Source organism: Amblyomma americanum, chromosome 10 (genome assembly GCF_052857255.1).
Source record: "Amblyomma americanum isolate KBUSLIRL-KWMA chromosome 10, ASM5285725v1, whole genome shotgun sequence".
In the NCBI taxonomy this organism is placed as follows: Eukaryota; Metazoa; Arthropoda; class Arachnida; order Ixodida; family Ixodidae; genus Amblyomma; species Amblyomma americanum.
Window position 1 is genome coordinate 83025448 of NC_135506.1, and position 18859 is coordinate 83044306.

Consider the following 18859-nt stretch of genomic DNA (forward strand, 5'->3'; position numbering starts at 1 on the left):
TAAAATGGCTAAATTAGCTGTCCTCAAGCGACGACGACGACTGTAGCTGCCGCAAAGGGCGTCTGCAGCATTAACCGACAGACAGGGTCACACCGCCTAGCAGCGGCGCTTACCGCTTGTATTTTCGCCCTAAGAACTCAGCAGTCCTTCATTTCAGGTCACTGTGGTCCAAACTACGCTCGATGACCATTTGTATTTGCTAAAACTTGTGAACTCGCTCTCCACAATCGCCGATATCGCACAGATGGACCCGGCGGACTTGCTAGGCCTATTCCTACCGCAGAGTCGGAAGGTAAGCATATGAAATGTAGTCGCTCGTTTCGCTTATTCGTATGACGGAGAAGGTGCAAACGAGAACAACTATGGTCATCGTCTCATCGACAGGAAGGTTTCGTTCGTCCGCCGATATAAGGTGCCGGCTCGTGCGTCAGCAACGGCATATTGCCGGTCAGCACACCGACCTCTGAGTCGCCGACGCAGCGCCTCGCTGATGTCGCGCGTCGCCGTTAATAGTACGTCACGTTACTGTGCCGTGATGTCAATACTATTCACTTATATGGTTCCAGAGTTCTGCGTCAGCAACTATAGAGCTAGCGATGGGTCTGCATCGTGAGAAAGGGATTTAGAGACTCTTTGGAGATGGAATAAAATATATTTTTATGCGCTTGTTGCTTGTTCTCTTTTGTTCATCGGTAACTGGAACTGTTACCAATGTTTTGGTACGCATAGTCTCTGCGCCGTTTGCGTTCCTGATGGCTGTCAAAGGCGCCCTGTGTATACCTGAGCTGTGTTGGGATGGTAATGTTGTATCCTCTGCTCTCGCTCCGTTCGGCGCCTTTCGAGCCCTGGCGTTCTACGTGGTTTGCTGCTGACGATTGTTCTTGCAGCGAGTGCCTTGTCAGAAAAGCTGGCGCCGCTTGGCTTATGCAGAGCTGATATTCTGTCTGCGTGTGTATCTTGTACAACTGCGACAGTATCCGAGCGTCGTCTTTTTGCGGTTTATTTACGTTTTGGTTGTTGTAGTCATTTCTGTAATGCATAGTCACGTTCCGTCAGTTTGCATAGAGATACGGAGGATGGATTCGATGCCTCAGTACGAAAATTTGAATAATTCTAAAGCCGAGTTTTGTGTTCAAACAAGCCTTTAACAAATTTATCGCGAATGTGTCTCGAGATCGATATTTCCCTACAGTGGCCACAGCTGTTTTGCAACTGTTTCACAACGTTTTGCAGCAACCTGTGCGTAAGGACGTGCAACTTGGCGTCACTTGTGTGGAGGGTTTGTGTTCTAGCTGTTTTCATGTGGATCTGTATTGTATAAACGCCGCAGCTTTCTTGCAATTCGTCAGATTGCCTCAAGAGGAACAGCAGTTCTATTTGTTTACCTCCTGTCAGGCTTGCATCAGTGTATCGCTGCACGGTTTTCGTGTGAGACATCGGAAAGTGTTAATACTTCTCTGAGGATCTGATGGGAAAAATTAGTTGGCCTCTAAAGCGAAAACTTTACTGGCCGCGAACTTGCCTTTGCGCCGTGGCGATGCTCCGAGGAGGCACATGACGTCGCATTGAGTGACTCGCCGCGAATATTAAAGCGACTGCGCTACGGGCCCAGTGTCGTAGAAAATGAGGTGTCGTCGGCGTCAGCAGCGCTTGCCGTGAGTGAAAAATGGCGCAGTATATGTCACATCTCGGTGGACAGGGAAAGGATTTTCCTTCCCCTACGGCGCGGTACAGGTGTCCAGCGAGAACTGATATTGAGGCGTCATTTCCTTTCTTTAAAACCAATTTTCATTTCACTTTCCTTCCCTTACGGCCCGGTTCGAGTGTCAACCGATATATGTGGGACAGGCGTCCTTTCCTTAAAATGTCCAATGGGCAGCGCGTCGCGCTGAACGGGCGATGGCATTCCGTGGATCCCTTGGCAATGCCGCAACACGCTGTCGCGTCTCACTCTTAAAAGACGAAGCTTAAGCGTCCTCCAAATTTTTTTTTCTCTCTCTCTCGTTCCCTAGTCACAGTTGTAAGACTGGCGTCATTTCCTTCCCTTAAAACCAATTTTCATTTAATTTCGAAGTTTTGAAGTTTATTTCATTTCAGTAAGAAATGAGGGACTCGAGACAAAAAGTGAACGTTAACTTGGCGGCGCTCGGGCTCCATTATCTGGCAAAACAGCAAGGTGTCTGTATTAACACTTGGTGCACTTTGGTGCACATTTGGTGCACTTAGCTATTACTACGCATACTTCAGTTTTTTTGTTGTTAAAGGTAATGACACAATATAAATGACACACATGATCAGCGAATAATAGCACTTGTACAAAGCAACAAACCCCCCAAAAATCCAAACGACACCGCAGAAATACACCTAACGAAAAGCAGAAAAATTACATTTGCGAGAGAAAGAACGAATGTGTTCTTTTTTATTTACATTTTCAATATAAACTTTATTTTGACGATAAGAGTTTAACAGAGTGGGCAGAGTATGTGCAGGCCTTTGCTGGCCAAACGTCGTTCTTACGAAAGGCACCGCCCAGTTATGACCAGAACGCGAAAGACATGTTCGTGTAAGTGTTGTGAGATTGGCGGTCGAAAGAATTGTACTCTTGGAGGTAGTTACGTGCTGTTTGTAGCGAACTGCTAAGTAATACGAGTAGAAATACTGACATCACTATAAAATTCTGAAAAAGCGGCGCAGTATTAGTGTCGTAGTCTGTTCCGGCTATATGGCGAATAGCCTTTTTTGTAGCGCATATATTCGATTTAAATTTGTTTGTGTAGTTGTATCCTATACAAGAAAAATATAGTTTAGTAAGACAATAATAATGAGCGGTAAGAAGAAATTGAGCTTTGCTAACATACCTACTGTTTTTGACAGGCGTGAAGTTATTTCATTTGTTTGTCTATCCAGGACATATTTTAGTTGAAATGAACACCAAGGGTTTTATTTTTTAAAGAACTTCAGTAGGAGCATGGTCAAAAATTAGATTATTATTTGAGGGCATGAAAGGCATCGGCGACTGCATTGTGAAAAAAAACGGCTTTTGTTTTGGTTACATTTATCTCCAATGAATTAAGTTTGCCAGTATCCCAATTTTCTTACGTCCCGCTTCGGGTGTCCACCGAGATATGTGACGCAGGCGTCATTTCCTTAAATTCTTCAAAGGGCCACACGCCGCACAGAACTGGCGATGGCGTTCAGTGGCCCCTTTAAAAACGGTGCAACATGCTGTCGCGTCTCTTAAAGACGAAGCTTGAGCGTCCTTCAAATTTTTTATCTCTATCTCGCTTCCTGGTCACTACTGCCCATGCGCCACTAGTAGCACCGAGCCACAGGTACCCCGCCACTGCGCAGCGCCGCGCCTTTCCTCAAAATGCAACCTTCAATTTTCAGTTTTATCTTTTTTCTTTTTCTCGAGTTTTCTCTTTCTTCTTTTTCTCGCCCCTTTATCCCTTCGTTTAAGGCGTGGTTCGGGTGTCCACCGAGAAATCTGAGACTATTACGGTGCCATTTCCTTTCCTCAGAAACCAAACAAAACAAGTGGGCTTTCGGGTTGCATACAGTTCATTGGCGTCGACAACGTTGCAAAGGCTGTTCATTTTCACGAAAGGAAAGGCGCACGAACTCCGTGGGCCAGTGGAGACCTCAATCTCGCTTTCATGTACCTGGCGTTGGTGTCCAACTGCAAAAGCCTGGTTTGATTGCGTTCCACACACTGGACAGGCAGGGCACCTCCCTGACACACTGGGAGGTGGCATGCATTTATTGGTTGATCGCGAGAGATTGATCACCAAATGAACTCTACGACCTAGCTATTGCTGCAGTGCCGCAAGTCAGTCACAATGCTATGAGCGCAAATGCATTCAGGCCACCATCTCTCGCCCGCCGCGGTGGCTCAGCGGTTAGGGCGCTCGACTACTGATCCGGAGTTCCCGGGTTCGAACCCGACCGCGGCGGCTGCGTTTTTATGGAGGAAAAACGCTAAGGCGCCCGTGTGCTGTGCGATGTCAGTGCACGTTAAAGATCCCCAGGTGGTCGAAATTATTCCGGATCCCTCCACAACGGCACCTCTCTCTTCCTTCCTTCTTTCACTCCCTCCTTTACCCTTCCCTTACGGCGCGGTTCAGGTGTCCAACGATATATGAGACAGATACTGCGCCATTTCCTTTCCCCCCAAAACCAATTATTATTATTATTGACCATCTCTCTCTCGCCAACCGCCACATGAATCAAATCACGAATGAGGCGTCCACAGATCGAGGGAGCTAATTATGCGCCCTTCTTTTCCTCGAAGCCATCGCCGTCTAGAAGGTTGTCAACGCCAACGCCAATGAACACAGTGAACGCCGGCACCTTGAGCTTTGTATATCGTGAGATTAGCTGAGCTAATCCGCAATAATGTTTTCATTGTAGCTATTACACTGTTGATGTAGTCTTATAAGCAGGTGCCAAGAAAGAGTATAAAAATATTTTGCAGGGAAGCAGACGACATGCATAATTTTTGCAATGGACATTGTATCCCAGGCAGGGTATCAAAACATGGTTGTACTTTTGATTAGTGTTGCCAACAACTTTCTCACATCTAATATGTGCTGATGTCCTTTTCCAGAGTAAGAAAAACTGATCAAGTATGGCACCAAAAAGACTGGACTTTTGGGGCAGGAAAGTGGATCATCAGCGTTTAGGACTACGCTCATACATTGGTGCCAATGATCACATGCTCCAGGAGCTGTACCGTGCGTTTCTGCCATCACAGAAACCTGATTTCTACCGTTCTAATCATGGAGGCATTTTCAACTTATCTTTCGGCCCAGAAGGGTATGTCACTTTTTTTCTTTTTTTACACCTGCAGCTTTTGAAAACATAGCTCGGAGAGGCTGCCTTTGTTTGTGTGCTTGTAGACACCTGTAATGATTAGAAATATTTAATTATTACATTTTTGAATCAATTGTTTAAAATTTAGGCTTATCCCGTTGCATGTTTTCGAGATTTGCAAATGGTGGCACTATAAATGTTTTCACCGTTTATTGGTGGTGCCCTCCAGCTCTCCATTATTCATTTTGTAAGCAAGCCTGACCAGTTATTGAGCTACCACAATTATACTTCCTGACCTAAAAATTTTGTAGGAAGAGCCCGTCCGAATTCTGAACTAAGAAGCCTGATAAATTTCACCCCTGTTGTCTGTAATGAGTATATTTGTGGTGGCTGAGTACATAGCATTATAACATTGGACATGTTAGAGATGCTTTGTGGCATTATTGGTGTCAGTGTTCAATTACATTGTAAAATTATATGACAGTAGAGGCCACCAATTACAAGCCTACGCCATGATAACATACATCCACTTGCATCCACCACATATGGCGGACACAGTGGAAAATTACTGTAGAACGTTCAGTTGGGCAAGTTGGTACAGATGCATTTTATTAAATTAGTGCGAAAGACGTCAGACAAGAACAAAGAAGACACGGGACAGCGCTCGTCCCGTGTCCTTTTTCTTTTCCGATGCTGTTCGCGTTGTTTTACAAAAGATGAAAATTATTGTAGAAGAAAAGGTTTAGATGTTTCTTAGTTGAAAAGTACGGGAGTTGTGGAAACTTACCATCGATGCTCTGAAAGGTGCACCAAAGAGGAATATGAACACGTATATTTACTGCGAAAACTCGGTCTATATGTCCCGAGCTTTCTTAAAAAATTCTAAGTATTGCCCTGTACAGCCGATTTCCGTACCCTAACTCGGATTAAACGTAACAGCTCCCGCTTTTTTGAACTCAACGCTGAAGGTCGGAGAAGCCATCGTATGCGTGCAGTGGTTTTCAGCTAGTCCCATGGCGGCTTCGCATTCACCTTTGTCTTGATTTTTTAGGTTTCTGTGAATAAATAAATCCAGTCGTTGACAAAGTAGCCGCAAATTATGCCCACGTAACTAAAAATACGCGTAGACTCTGCTTTATGTATCGCTCCGCCGATGGCAGAGCGGCAAGCCGCCACAGGACTGACTGAAAGGGACTCCAAGCGCTGGTTGGCTCTTCTTATCTTCAGCGTTGACATAAAAAAAGGCGGGAGCTGGGACTGGTGATCTGATTTAAATGAAGGAAATCGGCCACACAAGACCATAATTTGAAGTTTCTAAGAATGCGAGGAACGTGTAAATTGAGTTCCCGTGTTAAATGACGCGTTCAGATTCCTCTTGAGTGCACCCTTAAAGAAGTCCGTGGTCTCTTCGGTGTTTGGTAGTGAGCCATCTTTGCACCCACAAACGCCCTGCCGATCAATGTGGGAAGCGTGACCCCAGACAGCACATGAAAGATAATGACACAGCTACCATCTGTCTTTTTTGTGTCACTTTATGTTGCTTCATGTTAGGGTTTCTTTGGTACCTATCATTGTATTGCTACTATGTCTGTTAGGTTGCATAAAAAAGCAACATTCACTTTTCAAGAGTTATCAGCTCTGAGGGCATTACTATTCTGAACACTGGTCACTGTTTGGCGAACTATAGTTAATGTTGCGGCAGCTTTCGTTTACCAGGTGCTGCAGCATTGCCAGGAGACAAATATTTTTCACACCCGAGTGTCGTAGTCAAGTTACTGTTTGTTTGGATTTGTGACCATGCGAACACATACAACACCATCACCGCAATCTGATGAACTCCTCAAAGTATTTCGGAGTGATTGTAGTTGTTGTGGAAGTAGTTTAAGAAAGTCTGTTGATGGGCACATACTGTAAACAAATGTTTTATTCGCACTTTTGCTTTCAATCAAACTCTCAGCTTCATACTCATCCATGTGCTCTAAAATGTGTTTTCTTCAGTGCCAGTTGCGATCAGCCACATAAATTCCATCTTGGGACAAAGACCTCTGTCTGTACACATACATATTTTTGTAGCGGCTCGAGGTTAATAATAAATAAACGAAAATTGAACAAGTAATTATATGAGACATTAACTACAAGCGTGCTGTGCTGGTATTGGCCATTTTCTTCTGGGAAACTTAACCGCACCGCTTTAAATTTGACCCAGTGCTGTCCTTGACTACATTACTGTTGTCTTCATATTTGTTCTCTCACTCTAAGAGATCTTCAAGCAGTTATCTCTTTTGTAGATTACATGTCTGGCCCAAGTCCGTTGCCTTCTCATGGTTTCAGCTAAAAAGTTCTTAACTTGCGCCTTTTGGTCCCCTAAGCTGTTTTTCTGCCTTAGAGAGAGAAAAATAACACTTATCATTTCTTTTTCTATTGCTTGCTATGCTACCCTTAGTGTCATTTCAAGCTTTTGTTGTTAGCTTGCTAAGTTTTGGCAGCACAGGTGTATTTCCAGCCAGTATCTTGAAATTGACATGAAGAGCAGCAGCCGTGCACTTGTTCAAACTGTCGCCATTGCTGTCGCTTGTTTCTTCAGTTAACATATGGGTTTTGTTGGTCGGGGATGTTTCTTCCGTTCTTGCATTGCCCTCGGCACAACTGTACTGTCGAAGCTGACAGCGGACGATGAGCATTTGGAATTTGTTAGTGAGTACAACAAGTGTTGCACTTCGACCTCATTATTTAATTCATTCATTATTGATTATATTCATCACTCAAATAAGTCAACAGTCCGTACACAAACTGGTTTTATTAATCACTCAACTAAGTCAGCAATCTGTACACATGGTCATATTTGTAGCTGCTCTACTTTATTATTAAATAAACTAAAATTGAACAAGTAAATATATTAGATATTATTAAGTGTTCCTATCTCGCCTTTGTTTTCTGGCATGACACGAGGTACGGTACTCGGCCCGTGGCCTTTTCTTACTTTGATGGCTTGCCAGCTCAGATTTCCTTGTACATGCAATTATTTACGGGCCTTTGTAATGTACCACTTTCACTGCTAGCACTAAGATCATATTTGTAAAACAACTTGCATCATTGTTAAGCAGGCGGCTGATCTAGCTTAACAATATTAAAACGTCACCAATTGCATTTTCACTTCAGGCTATCATAACCTGGTCATCACCTAAGTAATTTTCTCTGTGTCTGAAATATATTTCTACGGTTGTGCTTGTGCTTGGAACGCTCGTGCTTGGTGCGCTCGCGCTTGGAACGCGAAGAGGACGAAGTGCGTTTCTGCGGCTGGGCTTCGCGTGCCCGGTTGTTCGGCTGCGTGGCTGTAAGCTGTTTCCCTGTAAATATATTTTTCCCTTTTGGTGTGCACATCTTCACGTTACATTATTGGTGTGAGGTGCGGGGTACAGCCACAGCAAGCACGGAACTCCGCAGCGGTCGTCAGCTCGCCGGCTCTTCAACCATGACCAGCGAAGGGGCCGCTCCGTCGGCGTCCGCCAACCCGGCGTTCATCATTGCCCATCCGAGAGATCCTGGGACCTTCAACGGAACGGACGGCGTCGACGTGGAGGACTGGCTCGCAATGTACGAGCGCGTGAGCACACACAACAGGTGGGACCCGACCCTAAAGTTGGCCAACGTCATCTTCTACCTGACGGGCACTGCCAGGGTATGGTTCGAGACCCACGAGGATGAACTCACCAGCTGGGATCTCTGCAAGCGCAAGCTTTGTGACCTATTTGGTAAGCCATTCGGGCGTCAGCTCGCTGCGAAGAAGGAGCTCGCATGCCGTGCACAAACGTCCACAGAGTCCTATGTATCATACATTCAGGACATATTAGCTCTCTGCATGAAAGTCGACGCCACTATGTCAGAGTGCGACAAAGTAGGTCACGTGCTCAAAGGCATCGCAGATGACGCCTTTAACCTTCTTGTATACAAGGACTGCGGAACGGTTGACGCAATCATCAAGGAATGCCGCCGGTTCGAACAAGCGAAGAGCCGCCGAATTTCTCCGCAGTTCACGCGGTTGCCGAATACGACTGCGACGTCGTCCTGTGTAGACTCACCGAGCTTTCTGCCGACATCTGAGAGCCTGACACGACTTGTGCGCCAAGAAGTAGAGGCAATGTCCCCCGTTGCGTTTCATCCACCCGCAACAGACAGTACTCCAGCAGTATCCCTTATACAGGCTGTCGTTCGCAAAGAATTTGCCAATCTTGGGATTCAACCTGTTTGCTCAGTTAGTGCCCCATATGCTCGCCGCATGTCCCCGGAGCTCGGTTCTGAACGTGCATACTACCCTCGACGCAGCCGCAATCCAGATGAATGGAGAACACCTGATGACAGGCCCATCTGCTTTAACTGCTCCCGAGTTGGCCACATATCTCGACACTGCCGAAGCCGTCCGTCCTCGACCTACAGCCGCTACCCGCCGGGTTCTGCATATTCCCGCCGCTCTCCCTCGCCCTCGGAAACGACCTCTTCTGGCCACCACGCTCAGACCCCGCTTACCAACCGTTCGTCGTCACCTCAGCGCCGTCGATCTCCATCGCCCCGACCTCGCCGCCCTTCGTCGCCGGCCCCATATGCCCGCTCCCGGTCGGAAAACTGATGGCTGCAGCGTCTGGGGGTGATGCTGCTCTGACGACCCGACCAGAAAACCCTCCTTTAACTCTTCATGCTCATCGGAACATCCTTAACGTCGACGTGGACGGGGTCCCTGTTACCGCTCTGATCGACACTGGAGCGCACGTCTCAGTCATGAATGCTCGTCTTCGCCGTCGCCTAAGGAAAGTGCTCACTCCTGCCCCCTCAACTGTGGTCCGTGTTGCAGATGGCGGTATGTCTATTGTCGTCGGAATGTGTACTGCTCGTGTTTCAATAGCCGGCCGCCATACTTCTGTGCTCTTCACTGTCCTCGAACACTGCCCTCATGACATCATTCTCGGCCTTGACTTTCTCACCGACCATTCCGCCCTTATAGATTGCGCCACAAGCATCGTTCAACTCGCTCTACCTGTTCCTTCAGAGCCACCGGATCCAATTGTTCACCGACTGTGCACCGCCGACTTTGTCCGCCTGGACCCCGATGCCGCCACTTATGTCCGTTTCTCCTCTGTCCGCCAGTTCCCGATGGTGACTACATCATTACTCCGGTTCCTGATGTGCCCTTTACACGCAGTGTTGCCCTTGCGCATACAGTTGTCACCATGTCGGCAAATCAAGCGTCCCTTCCGGTTCTCAACTTTGTCTCTTACGTTCAGCCGCTCCCACAAGGTATGTCGCTCGCCACGCTGTGCCCTGCTGCCGAATGCGTCGTATCGGCGGTGAGAAGCGTCCCACCCTCGTCGAACTGCCGCGACTCTGACGTCTCACCACCTGATGAATATGCAAAAATGATTGCTGCTGACCTCTTACCAGGGCAAGCTCACGACCTTCGGTATCTTCTGTCGTCTTTTCGCGACATCTTTGACTTCGATGACCGCCCTTTGGCTCGAACATCTGTGGTCACGCATCGCATCAACACCGGTGACGCAGCTCCTATTCACAGACGACCCTACAGAGTGTCCAGTACAGAACGCACCATCATACAGCAAGAGGTGGACAAGATGCTCAGTAAAGACATCATAGAGCCCTCGTCGAGCCCTTGGGCCTCACCAGTTGTGCTGGTTAAAAAGAAGGACGGCAGCTGGCGCTTTTGTGTTGATTACCGGCACCTAAACAACATAACAAAAAAAGACGTCTATCCACTCCCAAGAATAGACGATGCTTTGGACTGCCTTCACGGAGCCAAATTTTTCTCTTCAATTGACCTTCGGTCCGGGTATTGGCAAATCTCTGTTGATGACAATGACCGCGAAAAGACGGCATTCGTCACACCGGACGGCTTATATCAGTTTAAAGTTATGCCATTCGGTCTCTGTAATGCGCCAGCTACCTTCGAAAGAATGATGGACTCCTTGCTTCGCGGCTTTAAATGGTCCACATGTCTATGTTACCTCGACGATGTTGTGGTTTTTTCGCCCACGTTTACCACGCACCTCGAAAGACTGGCGAGCATTCTTTCTGTCTTCCGTAGACCCGGGCTACAGCTCAATTCGTCGAAGTGTCAATTCGGTCGCCGCCAACTCACCATTCTCGGACATCTAGTCGACGCTTCTGGTGTCCGCCCGGATCCTGTTAAAGTTAAAGCCGTCAAGGACTTCCCTATTCCCCAGTCGTCTACGGATGTGCGCAGCTTCGTCGGCCTCTGCTCGTACTTCCGCCGTTTCATCAAAAATTTTGCCGGCACCGCTCGCCCCCTGACCGACCTTCTAAAGAAAGACACCCCTTTTACCTGGGGCCCTGCCCAAGAGGAGGCCTTTTCTTCGCTAGTCGACTTACTCACCTCCCCACCTATTCTGGCCCATTTTGATCCGTCGGCTCCGACTGAAGTTCGCACAGACGCCTGCGGTTATGGGATTGGCGCCGTGCTAGCCCAACGTCACCAAGGGCAAGAACGCGTTATTGCAAATGCCAGCCGCCTCCTTTCTACAGCTGAGCGAAATTACTCAATTACAGAGCGCGAGTGTCTAGCTCTTGTTTGGGCTGTAGCTAAGTTCCGACCGTACCTGTTTGGCCGTCCATTCTCCGTAGTGACCGATCACCACGCCCTTTGTTGGCTGTCTTCACTGAAAGACCCCACAGGCCGGCTCGGACGTTGGACGTTGCGCCTCCAAGAGTATTCTTACACTGTTCATTACAAGTCAAGGCGTCTCCATCAAGACGCCGACTGCCTGTCTCGGCACCCTGTAGAGCCGCCTGATCCTGGAGACAACGACCTCGGCCCGTGCCTCTTCGCTATCTCCGATCTGGTTAACATCGCGGACGAGCAGCGACAAGACTCTTCCTTGCGTATTCTCATTGATCGCCTCAACTGTGCCAGCCGAGATCCTTCATTGCAACTGTTCGTCATTCAGGATGGCGTCCTATACCGCCGCAACCTTCGTCCTGACGGACCTCCGCTCCTGCTAGTCGTTCCCCACCGTCTCCGTTCATCTGTCCTAGCGGAACTACACGACCTACCGACCGCAGGCCACCTCGGCGTCTCCCGCACATACGATCGGGTCCGACGCCGCTTCTTTTGGCCTGGTCTGTACCGCTCTGTTCGGCGTTACGTTGCCTCCTGCGACCTCTGTCAACGCAGGAAGAGACCATCAACGTTGCCTGCTGGCCTTCTACAGCCTATTGACGTACCTCTCGAACCATTCTACCGTGTTGGACTCGACCTTCTCGGACCTTTTCCGACGTCCTGCTCCGGCAACCGTTGGATTGCTGTCGCGACCGACTATGCGACCCGGTACGCTATCACGCGTGCGTTACCAACAAGTTGCGCAACCGATGTCGCCGACTTCCTATTGCAGAACGTAATCCTTCACCACGGCGCTCCACACCAATTGCTGACGGACCGCGGCCGCTACTTTTTGTCCCGAGTAGTTGACGATATCCTCCGGTCCTGTGGCACGCAGCATAAGCTCACTACAGCTTACCATCCCCAGACGAACGGGCTTACCGAGCGCCTCAACAGGACTCTGACCGATATGCTATCCATGTATGTCTCGCCCGACCACCGCGATTGGGACGTTGCCTTGCCTTATGTAACATTTGCTTATAATTCGTCGCGGCATGATACCACCGGCTATTCTCCTTTCTACCTTCTGTTTGGTCGGCATCCTGCGCTGCCATTGGACACATTACTACCGAGTTCTACTGCCTCGACCTCAGAGTATGCACGTGACGCCATCTCCCGAGCAACTATGGCCCGTGAAATCGCCCGAGACCGGCTCACCGCATCTCAGACCTACCAGAAGTCAGTTTACGACCGCCGGCATCGCCCAGTACACTATCCGCCGGGCTCACTCGTCCTCCTTTGGTCTCCTTCTCGCCGTGTAGGTCTCATTGAGAAACTTCTACGTCAGTACAGTGGCCCTTATCGAGTTCTCCGTCAGGTGACCGACGTGACCTACGAGATTACACCTCTTCATGCTCCGACGTCCACTAGCCCTTTGACTGACGTCGTTCATGTAGTCCGTCTCAAACCGTACCACACGCCTGCTACATCATCCACTTAGCACCGGGACGGTGCTTTTGCCGCCGGGAGTTATGCTACGGTTGTGCTTGTGCTTGGAACGCTCGTGCTTGGTGCGCTCGCGCTTGGAACGCGAAGAGGACGAAGTGCGTTTCTGCAGCTGGGCTTCGCGTGCCCGGTTGTTCGGCTGCGTGGCTATAAGGTAGGTAGGTAGGTAAACTCTTTTATTGCGCCCAAAAACAGGGGACCAGTCAAAGGACCGGTTGCGCTGACTTAGAGGAGGTCGGCGGGGATCCTTTGGGATGCCGCGGCCTCCACCGCGCGCTGGATAAGCCAGCGTTGGTCTGCTGGCTTGGAAGTACACAGGAGAGACTCCCACGTCTCTGGGGTGTTTGCGTTGTCTCTGTTGTAATGTGGACATGTCCACACCATGTGTATGAGTGTGGCCGGAGTTGAGCAGTGTTTACACATGGGGGCTATCTGTTCCGGAAATATCTTGCTGTATAAGAGGGGGTGTGGGAAGCTGCCAGTTTGTAGTTTGCGCCATTGGACGGCCTCGCGCCTTGTTAGATCGCGGTGTGCGGGAGGATATGTGCACCTTTGGAGTCTGTAGTGCTGGAGTATGTCCGAGTAAGTGGTGAGTAGAGATAGTGAAGCGCGTGGGATATTAGTGTCAGCGGAAGCAGGGTGGCTGATCACACTCTCGGCTCGGCAGCTGAGATCTCGAGCGAGTGTGTGTGCCTGGGCGTTTCCGCTGAGCGATTCGTGGGCTGGAGCCCAAAGAAGTAAGCGAGATGTGGAAGAGGGTGCTGTAGAACGTAGAATGTGTAACGCCTGGCAAGAGATACGGCCAGCATCGTAATTGCGAATAGCCTGTTGAGAGTCACTGATGACGACTTTGGTATTAGGGTCGGCTAGCGCGAGCGCAATGGCAACCTCCTCAGCTGCGGTGACTGTTTCTGTATTGCGAATGCTGCAGGCTGTGTACCAGCTGCGGTGAGGGGCGAGAGCTACCGCCACCATCGCTGGCCTCGATGGATGGTAAGAGGCGTCCGTATACGTGACGTCCGGACGTCCGCTGAAGCGTTTCTCGAACTGACGAGCCCGGTCGGCCCGTCTCTCGGCGTGGTGTTCCGGGTGCATCCGTTTGGGAATGGGAGGAATGCGGAGATTTAGGCGATATTCCGATGGAAGTTCAGCGTAACTTGGGGCCGATCTCGGCGGGGAGATCCCAACTTGCTGCAGTACCGCTCGGCCAGCGTGTGTGAGTGAGAGCCGCTCATACTGGGCGGTGAGGGTTGCTTCGATCAGTTCGCTCACGGTATTGGAGATTCCGAGAGCCATGAGCTTATGGGTAGCTGTGGACATGGGAAGTCCTAGGGCCGTCTTGTATGCTTTTCGAAGTGACGCGTCTAGCCGTTCGCTTTCGGCACGAGTGAGACGTAAGTAGGGTCCAGAGTAAGTAATGCGGGAGCAGACGAAAGCTTGAACGAGGCGCAGGAGGTTGGACTCTTGCATGCCATGATGCTTGTTGGAGATTCGCTTAAGGAGGCGTCCGATCTGCACAACCGACTGGTCGATGCGTTGGATCGTGATGTTGTTGCTGCCGTTGGACTGTAGATGCAAGCCCAGGATCCTGATGTTGTCTGTTCGAGGAATCGGGTTTCCTTGCACCTGGAGGTTGATGTCCGGAAGTATCTTTGAAGGGCGTCGTCCCGGGGAAGGAATGATGATATACTCGGACTTTGTCGCCGAGCACGTGAGGCCAACTGTACTTAGATAATCTCCGATCCGTTCGATCGCGGTCTGTAAAGTCTCTTCAATCTGGCCGTCACTGCCGCGCGTGATCCAAAGTGTGAGGTCGTCAGCATAAATGCTGTGATGCAGGTGGGGGATGTCGGCCAGTAGCTTCGGCAGGCCTATCAGTGCGACGTTAAAAAGCATCGGCGAAAGTACGGCGCCTTGCGGCGTGCCACGGTTTCCCGGAGAGATGATGGAAGGATCTCCCGTGCCGGCTTTAAGTTGCACTGTGCGGTCGGTGAGAAAGTTTCGGATGTACGCATACATGCGATGTCCGACACCGAGAGCTTGAAGTTGTTGAAGAATCGCTTCATGGAGGACGTTGTCGAATGCCTTGGCAACATCGAGGCCGACGATGACTTTTGTGTCTAGTGTACGTCTCATGACTACCTGATGATGGAGAAGAAGCATAATGTCCGGGGCTGCTAAATGAGGGCGGAAGCCGAACATAGTGTCTGGTAGAAGATGGTTGTCTTCAAGGTATCGTGAGAGTCTGGTCTGGATAACGTGTTCCATCAGCTTCCCAACGCAGGACGTGAGAGAGATGGGACGGAGGTTGGCCAAGGTTGGTGGTTTGCCTGGCTTGGGGATGAGGACTAGATTGGCGCATTTCCACTCTTGAGGGATGGTACCGGTGGCCCAACATTCTTGAAAATAGTCGGTAAGAGCATGAATGGATGCGTCGTCTAGATTCCTAAGCATTTTATTTGAAATGCGGTCAGGACCGGCCGCCGAAGTCGTCTTGAGGCGATTGAGTTCTGCTCGGACCTCCGCTAAAGTGATCGGAGCGTCTAGACAGAGATTTTCCGCGCCCTGATAGAAAGGGAGGTTGGTTGTTGGTTCAGGGCGGATGTAAGTATTTATAAGCTCTTGTTTAAGCTCGTCAGACGTGCCAGGATACTGGTGGAAGATTCGCTCGAGCTGTTGGCGTGTTTGGAGCTTGCCTCCTTCTGGGTCGAGTAAATGTCGAAGGAGGTTCCACGTCTTACGAGCGTTTGGAGTGTTGTTCATCTGGTCACATATGTTGTGCCAGCTCTGTCGAGTGAGTTCTATTGCATATTTCTCGATATTCGTATGTGCGCGCGCCAGTCTACGTCGGATATTGCGGTCCCATTTCCGAGTGGCAAGTAGAGCTTCGAGCGACTTCTTGCGCTCCCACAGATGGGCGTAGTAGCGGTCGCAGTGTGGGATACTGTCCTCTAACTCGACGGTGTGAGTGGCGTCGGCCACTTGTTTGACAATTTCGGTTGTCCACGCCTTGATATCAGTTATAGCGGGAGGTATGTCCTGCTGGTTCCTGTGCTTCCGGAAGGAGTCCCAGTCAATCACCTGAGCTGGCCGCGTACATTGCCTGGTGGGCTCGTGTATTACGATTTCGAGTATGAAGTGATCACTCCCAAAGTTTTCGTGAGTGTGACACCAAGTCGCTTTAACTCCGGAGGTCGTAAAGGCCAGATCCGGCGTTGTATCACGATGTAGGCCTGTACCGTGTCTAGTGGGGTAGGACACGTCCGTGATAAGAGTCAGCTGGTTCATATGCCAGTCATTCCAAAGGCGTCGACCTTTAGCGGAGTCATAGTGGTAGCCCCAAGCGCGGTGATGCGCATTAAAGTCACCGAGAATGAGGAGGGGTTGCCCCTGCGCCAGCTGCTGGGCTTTGAGGAAAAGCGGACCGAAAATATCCTTATGAGCTCGGGGAGGGCTGTAGACATTAATTATAAACAGACTAGTGCAACGTTTACGCGAGGGTCGGGGTAATATTTCTAAGAAAACGTATTCGGGGAAAGTTGGATCTAAATTGTGTTGGAGGACAGTGAGGTTACGTTTGACGAGAGTAGCTATTCGAGGTTTTACTCGTTCCGATAGGTATGTACTGTAACCGGCAAGTTTCGTGTTCTTGTCGCATTCCTGGAGAGCTATTTGTTCGGGGCGATCACTCGCGGCGAGGAACTGCTGGAGGACCGGACGCTTACGCGCGAACCCACGACAGTTCCACTGCCAGATGGTGGTGTTACCCGAGCTGCTCGCCATGATTAGGCGGGGATAGTTGTGGGGTTTGAACGGGTGTCGGCGCAGGGGCCGCGGGTACCACGGCAGCGAGGAGTTTGCCCTGTGCTTCTATAGCTTTTTTCAGCAGGTCAAATTGTTGCGTGACTTGTGAGCCGATTGTGTGGAGTGAGCGTTCGATGTGTGCTTCTAAAGCTTTGATGCGAGTTTGACTGAGGTTGCAGCTTTCCTCAACTTTGGCAAAACGCGCCTGCCAACCCTCCGCGGGTGAGTCGGTGTCGGACGTTGCTTTGCGTTTTTGTGCGGATCGGTTGGGAGGAGCGATATCCATAGGTACTGATTCATATGATCCCTGCGGATGCGGGGGAGACGAAGGGAGTGTGGCCATTGGCTTTTCGAGAGCCTCTACTCTGAGTATAAGTTGGTGGATGACTGCTGTCAGTTCCATAATCGCTTTGTGTGTGTCTAGAGTAGTGGGAGTCCCTTCCTGCGTACTCACCGGTTCTTGACGTTCTCGTAGATCGGGTAGAGATGGTAGTGGCCCAGGTGGCTGCTGCAAAGGATGAGGAGAGTCCCCTGTCTGCTGGACGACTGCAGGTGGCCCGGGATTGGTCCAGGAGGGCCCCTGAGAACCCATCCGTGGAGCGGGAGACTTGAGCGGTGGAAAAGAGCTCGAGCGGTCTCGGAGCTGCCGCTGCTGGCTATCGGAGCGTTGCCGGTCCCATCGGCTGGTGCGCTGGAGTGTGATCCGCTTGGCGGTCTCTTGGGTCTTGAGTTTCTCTGCCTCAGCATTTCGAATTTTCTCCCACTTCCTGCGCTTGACTTCGTAAGGAATCCTGAAGATTTCCCTGCAGCGACTATCGCCCGTGAAATGTTCTTTACCGCACAGGCGGCAGATTGGTTTGCACGTGTGGTCGGTGGTAGGATTGGATAGTCCGCAACCTCTACACTTAGTAGTTGGGCTTGCACAAACATCGGCTCGATGACCGAGCTGTTTCCCTGTAAATATATTTTTCCCTTTTGGTGTGCACATCTTCACGTTACAATATATTAGTCACTCTTATGCTTTTTTTTAAATTTTGCTGTGGCCAATGTTAGCCTGTGTGTTTCTGTGTGTGTTTCTGGTTAATCAGTTCCAATCCTTGAGCTAACAGCTCAAAACGAACTGCTAGTTCTATCTCTTGTTTGGTTCTGCCTGTGTGGTGTCGTGTGGCATTTATAAGGTTCTTAGCTTTTTCGGGGGAGCTTACGAGAGTCCCGCCCAGCTATTATACTTTCTTCCTCAACTGCATATTTTACGATACATGACAATTTAGGTCAAATCAATCGCTGCCTCAACATTGTTCTCATTTTCCTTGGTCAAATTGGAGAGCCTGAACTCCAACATTATTTATTTTTCTGCTGTCAGTTTATTACTTTTTTGCTGCTTAGTCGCTTATTTTTTCAAATCTGCGCAAATCCTATACTTATTGATTCTCCGGTCATTACATTTCACGTTTTCCTTGGTATCTTGGTATGCAGTGGCACAGTTCGCGCACAATATGCAGTCCAAGTTTTGCATAGGAAGGTGTTCTTTATTCATACATTATTTTTCTCTAAATTTTGCCGGTAATCCCCTCCTGCTATTCCTGGAGGCTGTGTCTATGTTTTCTACTATGTGTTCGTGTTATTGCATGATGCTTCCCTGCTTTTGCATTGAAGCCACCTTACAGTATAGATACGTATTCTGTGTTTTTACTTTTCAATGCGAGAAATGCGAAAGTCAAAGACTCGATGGTGACGCCTCTGTGCGAGGCCGCCATTGCAGCAGTTTTAGCGCGGCTGAACTGAACTAGCACACATGCTGCCGTTCTGCTGGAGGAGTGTGAGGAGAAGGCGCAGAAGGTAGAACAAATCGGATTGGCTTATTGGATAACACCATAAATGTTGTACACCAGCTCAGCGCCTCGTGTGTCGCGCTGCGCACAGTTGTGTTCGAGCTTGTGTTTGTGATGGGCCCCGCTGGGGGGCGTCAGCAGCTTGCAGACGTTGGTAAGTGGCGACGCCAATGGTTCCCGAGCATCCGCAGAGAGATCCCTTCCAGGGGGTGATGGTGAACAGTGCATCACCACGGACACGAGTGCCCGCGCCTAGCCGTGCGTGGCATCGCCGTGTCTAGAG

General features: G+C 49.7%; 1 protein-coding gene across 1 annotated transcript in view; it reads left to right on the forward strand.

Moving 5' to 3' along the window:
* LOC144106476 (DDB1- and CUL4-associated factor 10-like) overlaps nucleotides 1–18859 on the forward strand; it is a 135290-nt gene that overhangs the window by 61969 nt on the left and 54462 nt on the right. The window contains exon 2 of the mRNA XM_077639292.1: nucleotides 4607–4815. Coding sequence (XP_077495418.1) covers nucleotides 4628–4815 — 188 coding nt within the window. The 5' untranslated portion in view covers nucleotides 4607–4627. The remainder of the gene's footprint in view (nucleotides 1–4606; nucleotides 4816–18859) is intronic.